The 6,600-nt window shown below is 43.2% G+C and overlaps 1 protein-coding gene across 1 annotated transcript; it reads right to left on the reverse strand.

The window, feature by feature from the left end:
* Positions 1-4,536: 4,536 nt before the first annotated feature.
* On the reverse strand, positions 4,537-6,190 carry LOC123482870. The gene is made up of 2 exons (XM_045211873.1): positions 5,859-6,190; positions 4,537-5,422 (listed from the first exon to the last, which is right to left on the reverse strand). The coding sequence occupies exons 1-2, from the start codon at positions 5,871-5,873 to the stop codon at positions 4,724-4,726; spliced, it is 714 nt and encodes a 237-aa protein (XP_045067808.1). The 5' UTR covers positions 5,874-6,190; the 3' UTR covers positions 4,537-4,723.
* Positions 6,191-6,600: the final 410 nt, after the last annotated feature.

Raw genomic sequence — 6,600 nt, forward strand, 5'->3', positions numbered from 1 at the left:
TTGCAGGCTATCCAGTTTCCTACTTGCAGGCTATCCAATTCCTTCTTGCAGGCTATCCAATTCCTTCTTGCAGGCTATCCAATTCCTGCTGTAGGCTATCCAAATCCTACTTGCAGGATATCCAATTCCTTCTTGCAGGCTATCCAATTCCTACTTGCAGGCTATCCAATTCCTTCTTGCAGGCTATCCAATTCCTACTTGCAGGCTATCCAATTCCTACTTGCAGGCTATCCAATTCCTGCTGTAGGCTATCCAAATCCTACTTGCAGGCTATCCAATTCCTTCTTGCAGGCTATCCAATTCCTACTTGCAGGCTATCCAATTCCTTCTTGTAGGCTATCCAATTCCTACTTGCAGGCTATCCAATTCCTACTTGCAGGCTATCCAATTCCTTCTTGCAGGCTATCCAATTCCTACTTGCAGGCTATCCAATTCCTTCTTGCAGGCTATCCAATTCCTTCTTGCAGGCTATCCAATTCCTACTTGCAGGCTATCCAATTCCTACTTGCAGGCTATCCAGTTTCCTACTTGCAGGCTATCCAGTTCCTACTTGCAGGCTATCCAATTCCTTCTTGCAGGCTATCCAATTCCTGCTGTAGGCTATCCAAATCCTACTTGCAGGATATCCAATTCCTTCTTGCAGGCTATCCAATTCCTACTTGCAGGCTATCCAATTCCTTCTTGCAGGCTATCCAATTCCTTCTTGCAGGCTATCCAATTCCTGCTGTAGGCTATCCAAATCCTACTTGCAGGATATCCAATTCCTTCTTGCAGGCTATCCAATTCCTACTTGCAGGCTATCCAATTCCTTCTTGCAGGCTATCCAATTCCTACTTGCAGGCTATCCAATTCCTACTTGCAGGCTATCCAATTCCTGCTGTAGGCTATCCAAATCCCACTTGCAGGCTATCCAATTCCTTCTTGCAGGCTATCCAATTCCTACTTGCAGGCTATCCAATTCCTTCTTGTAGGCTATCCAATTCCTACTTGCTGGCTATCCAATTCCTACTTGCAGGCTATCCAATTCCTTCTTGCAGGCTATCCAATTCCTACTTGCAGGCTATCCAATTCCTTCTTTTAGGCTATCCAATTCCTTCTTGCAGGCTATCCAATTCCTACTTGCAGGCTATCCAATTCCTACTTGCAGGCTATCCAGTTTCCTACTTGCAGGCTATCCAGTTCCTACTTGCAGGCTATCCAATTCCTTCTTGCAGGCTATCCAATTCCTGCTGTAGGCTATCCAAATTCTACTTGCAGGCTATCCAATTCCTTCTTTTAGGCTATCCAATTCCTTCTTGCAGGCTATCCAATTCCTACTTGCAGGCTATCCAATTCCTTCTTGCAGGCTATCCAATTCCTACTTGCAGGCTATCCAATTCCTTCTTTTAGGCTATCCAATTCCTTCTTGCAGGCTATCCAATTCCTACTTGCAGGCTATCCAATTCCTACTTGCAGGCTATCCAGTTTCCTACTTGCAGGCTATCCAGTTCCTACTTGCAGGATATCCAATTCCTTCTTGCAGGCTATCCAATTCCTACTTGCAGGCTATCCAATTCCTTCTTGCAGGCTATCCAATTCCTTCTTGCAGGCTATCCAATTCCTGCTGTAGGCTATCCAAATCCTACTTGCAGGATATCCAATTCCTTCTTGCAGGCTATCCAATTCCTACTTGCAGGCTATCCAATTCCTACTTGCAGGTTATCCAATTCCTACTTGCAGGCTATCCAATTCCTGCTGTAGGCTATCCAAATCCTATTTGCAGGCTATCCAATTCCTTCTTGCAGGCTATCCAATTCCTACTTGCAGGCTATCCAATTCCTTCTTGTAGGCTATACAATTCCTACTTGCAGGCTATCCAATTCTTACTTGCAGGCTATCCAATTCCTACTTGCAGGCTATCCAATTCCTTCTTGCAGGCTATCCAATTCCTACTTGCAGGCTATCCAATTCCTTCTTGCAGGCTATCCAATTCCTACTTGCAGGCTATCCAATTCCTACTTGCAGGCTATCCAATTCCTACTTGCAGGCTATCCAATTCCTGCTGTAGGCTATCCAAATCCTATTTGCAGGCTATCCAATTCCTTCTTGCAGGCTATCCAATTTCTACTTGCAGGCTATCCAATTCCTTCTTGCAGGCTATCCAGTTCCTACTTGCAGGCTATCCAATTCCTGCTAATAGACTGGTCCAACAGTATATTTCAAGTGATTATAGGCAAACCAATTCCTAATATTGGAGACACCAATGTGCTCCCATTGATCAATGTTAATTGGTCAGATTCATTATTATAGGGAAATAGTTCTGCCAAATTGAACGGCATCATTTTGTGGATGAGGAGGACAAGAGGTCTTTCACCATTAAGGCTTGCATTAAGCATTGTCTTGCATTAGGAGGAACCCAGGGCCAACCGCACCAGCATAGGGTCTCACAAGGGGTCTGAGGATCTCATCTCGGTACCTAATGGCAGTCAGGATACCTCTGGCGAGCACATGGAGGGCTGTGCGGCCCCCCAAAGAAATGCCACCCCCACCATGACTGACCCACCGCCAAACCGTTCATGCTGGAGGATGTTGCAGGCAGCAGAACGTTCTCCACGGCGTCTCCAGACTCTGTCACATGTGCTCAGTGTGAACCTGCTTTCATCTGTGAAGAGCACAGGGCGCCAGTGGCGAATTTGCCAATCTTGGTGTTGTCTAGCAAATGCCAAACGTCCTGCACGGTGTTGGGCTGTAAGCACAACCCCCACCTTTGGACGTCGGGCCCTCATACCACCCTCATGGAGTCTGTTTCTGACCGTTTGAGCAGACACATGCACATTTGTGGCCTGCTGGAGGTCATTTTGCAGGGCTCTGGCAGTGCTCCTCCTTCTCCTCCTTGCACAAAGGCGGAGGTAGCGGTCCTGCTGCTGGGTTGTTGCCCTCCTACGGCCTCCTCCACGTCTCCTGATGTACTGGCCTGTCTCCTGGTAGCGCCTCCATGCTCTGGACACTACGCTGACAGACACAGCAAACCTTCTTGCCACAGCTCGCATTGATGTGCCATCCTGGATGAGCTGCACTACCTGAGCCACTTGTGTGGGTTGTAGACTCCGTCTCATGCTACCACTAGAGTGAAAGCACCGCCAGCATTCAAAAGTGACCAAAACATCAGCCAGGAAGCATAGGAACTGAGAAGTGGTCTGTGGTCACCACCTGCAGAACCACTCCTTTATTGGGGGTGTCTTGCTAATTGCCTATAATTTCCACCTGTTGCCTATTCCATTTGCACAACAGCATGTGAAATGTATTGTCAATCAGTGTTGCTTCCTAAGTGGACAGTTTGATTTCACAGAAGTGTGATTGACTTGGAGTTACATTGTGTTGTTTAAGTGTTCCCTTTATTTTTTTGAGCAGTGTAGTTCTGCCAAATTGAACGCCATCATTTTGTGGATGAGGAGGACAAGAGATCTTTCACCATTAAGGCTTTGCTGAAAAACAGACAGTCCCTAACAGAGGTCTTTCACCATTAAGGCTCGGCTGGAAAACAGACAGTCCCTCACAGAGAGGTCTCTTAAATGTTTTAAGTAGTGGCCAGATGGATGTCCGAGTCCATCCGGGTCACAGCACCAAATGTTGTGGAAATTAAGATCCAAAGATGAAGGCAGAGATTATTTAATTGTATAATAGAATAATCTTTAATCAAGCAGCTGCAGGGGAGATTATTCTGATTTCCCAGGGAAGAATTTAAAGAATAAATGGTTACATGTCCCTTATATAGTGGGAGGTGATAATACAATCATATTGTTACACAACAGTTATTTTATACAAGCAACAGTTCCAGAACACAATGGCCTTGTGTTAGGGTACAGATACACCAGGAGTCTATGAAAGGCATAACATCACAGTCCAACACAGAACATATCCCATGAGAAGTTACAACAGCTCACCGCAAATTCTGGCACCACACTAGCTTTCACTCAAATGTGAGGGGCTGATGCTCATTGGCTAGGGGGTGAAATGTAGGGAGGGCAGTAATTCTGCATGTATGAACTACACATTGACACATCCAGCCCAAAGCAGGAGGTTAAAAAAATACGTTCTTAGTCGCCAAAGTAACGGAGCATGTTTTTAACATTTATAACCCTTATTACTTAACCATTATAACCATTGTAACCCTTATAACCCTTATTACTTAACCATTATAACCATTATAACCCTTATTACTTAACCATTATAACCATTATAACCATTATAACCATTGAAACCATTATAACCATTATAACCCTTATTACTTAACCATTATAACCATTATAACCATTATAACCATTATAACCCTTATTACTTATCCATTATAACCATTATAACCATTATAACATTATAACCATTATAACCCTCATTACTTAACCATTATAACCATTATAACCATTATAACCATTATAACCATTATAACCCTTATAACCCTTATAACCCTCATTACTTAACCATTATAACCCTTATAACCATTATAACCCTGGCTTATAACCCTTATTACTTAACCATTATAACCATTATAACCCTTATAACCCTTATTACTTAACCATTATCAACTTTATAACCCTTATAACCCTCATTACTTAACCATTATAACCATTATAACCATTATAACCCTTATTACTTAACCATTATAACCATTATAACCATTATAACCATTATAACCATTATAACTTATAACTCAATAGTTATGGGAATTACCACCGGACAAAACTCATCACTCTTCATCACAGTCAAAGTCACAGTCATTTTCCTCATCCCCTGTTTCTCTTGGCCTCTTTCTGCTCCCCTCTCCGCTCATTTCTCCGCTCCTCTTTTGCCCTGCCCCAGCCTCTCCGTTCCTCCCTGTATCATCCTGTTTTCCATTCTGACAATAATCTGGGAACACCTTGACACCACCATTGTAGTGCTTGACATCGCTCAGCATCTTATACAGGTCTGCCAAGGTGTTTGAGGGCAATCTGTCCCCCTTTACATACTCTCTGTTCTCACCCCAGTGTGCTTCAGCCACCCACTGTCTCTTGGTGCTGTTGTAACAGCAGTAGGCTGTCCACAGGAGAGATGGGATGTTCACTCGGTTGTTCAGTGTGTTGCTCTTACTGGGCACTGCTCCAGTCACCACATAGGCCTTTATCTTCCCATTGCTATCAAGACAGTCCGTCGTAAGCGTTTTTCTGACACTGCACTCCATTGAACGCCAGCTGATTCGGTTGAAGGAACTTGCCTGGGGAACGACGTTTGTCAGGGTGAAAGTGGACTTCTTGGTTTCCTCATCAGGCGCATACGAACATGGGAATAGATGACCTCTGTCTATTTTCATGTTTTTTATTTTTACATCGTAGTCCGCGTCCGCAGCCTGCTTTTTGACGACGTTTTTATCCACCTTCATGTCAGGTAGGTTTTTTATATCTTCGAGCTGCAGAAACATCAGTCATACATTAACTCTTTAAAACGTTCATACATTAACTCTTTAAAAAGTTAATACATTAACTCTTTAAAAAGTTAATACATTAACTCTTTAAAACGTTCATACATTAACTCTTTAAAAAGTTAATACGTTAACTCTTTAAAAAGTTCATACATTAACTCTTTAAAAAGTTCATACATTAACTCTTTAAAATGTTCATACATTATCTCTTTAAAACGTTCATACATTAACTCTTTAAAAAGTTCATACATTATCTCTTTAAAAAGTTCATACATTAACTCATTCAAATATTCACAATTTCACAATCCAAACTTAAGCTGAACATGGTTGCACCAAAAGGTGCATTCGTGTCTCAAAGATACTGAATGTCTATACCAGTAAACAAATACAAATGTTATGTTATATGACAAAACATTAAGCCTACCTGGGGCTCGATCATCCAGGGTTGATATGGTCTGCCTTTAGGAGGAGGACCAGTGAAGGTGAAGGCTGAAAACACAGGGATCTTGTTGGTCGTGTCGTAGAGAGTTGCAAACCTGTAGCTGTTAATGTACTTCTGGCAAATCGGCTTGTAGCGGTTCTGGTCCTGGACTATCCCACCAACCAAAATACCCGGGATATTTGGAGTTGCCCACTCCAGGAAGAAATTATGAATGAAGAACTTCTCACAATCTGTAACATCACTGAACTTCCCCACTACATGAGAGAGAGAAGGAGGAAGGAGAGAGAGGAGGAGGAGAGTAGAGAGATAGTTCAATACCTCCATCATCACCTGAAGACTGGACACCACAGAGACAAATATGAAGTTACAGAGACCAGTTGGTAGACTGGAGCCTGTTGAGCTGAGACAAGACAGACTGCTTTAAATAGGTTTTCAGAGACCAGTTGGTAGACTGGAGACTGCTGAGCTGAGACAAGACAGACTGCTTTAAATAGGTTTTCAGAGACCAGTTGGTAGACTGGAGCCTGCTGAGCTGAGACAAGACAGACTGCTTTAAATAGGTTTTCAGAGACCAGTTGGTAGACTGGAGACTGCTGAGCTGAGACAAGACAGACTGCTTTAAATAGGTTTTCAGAGACCAGTTGGTAGACTGGAGCCTGCTGAGCTGAGACAAGACAGACTGCTTTAAATAGGTTTTCAGAGACCAGTTGGTAGACTGGAGCCT

The sequence above is a fragment of the Coregonus clupeaformis genome, chromosome 39, assembly GCF_020615455.1.
Source record: "Coregonus clupeaformis isolate EN_2021a chromosome 39, ASM2061545v1, whole genome shotgun sequence".
Classification (NCBI taxonomy): Eukaryota; Metazoa; Chordata; class Actinopteri; order Salmoniformes; family Salmonidae; genus Coregonus; species Coregonus clupeaformis.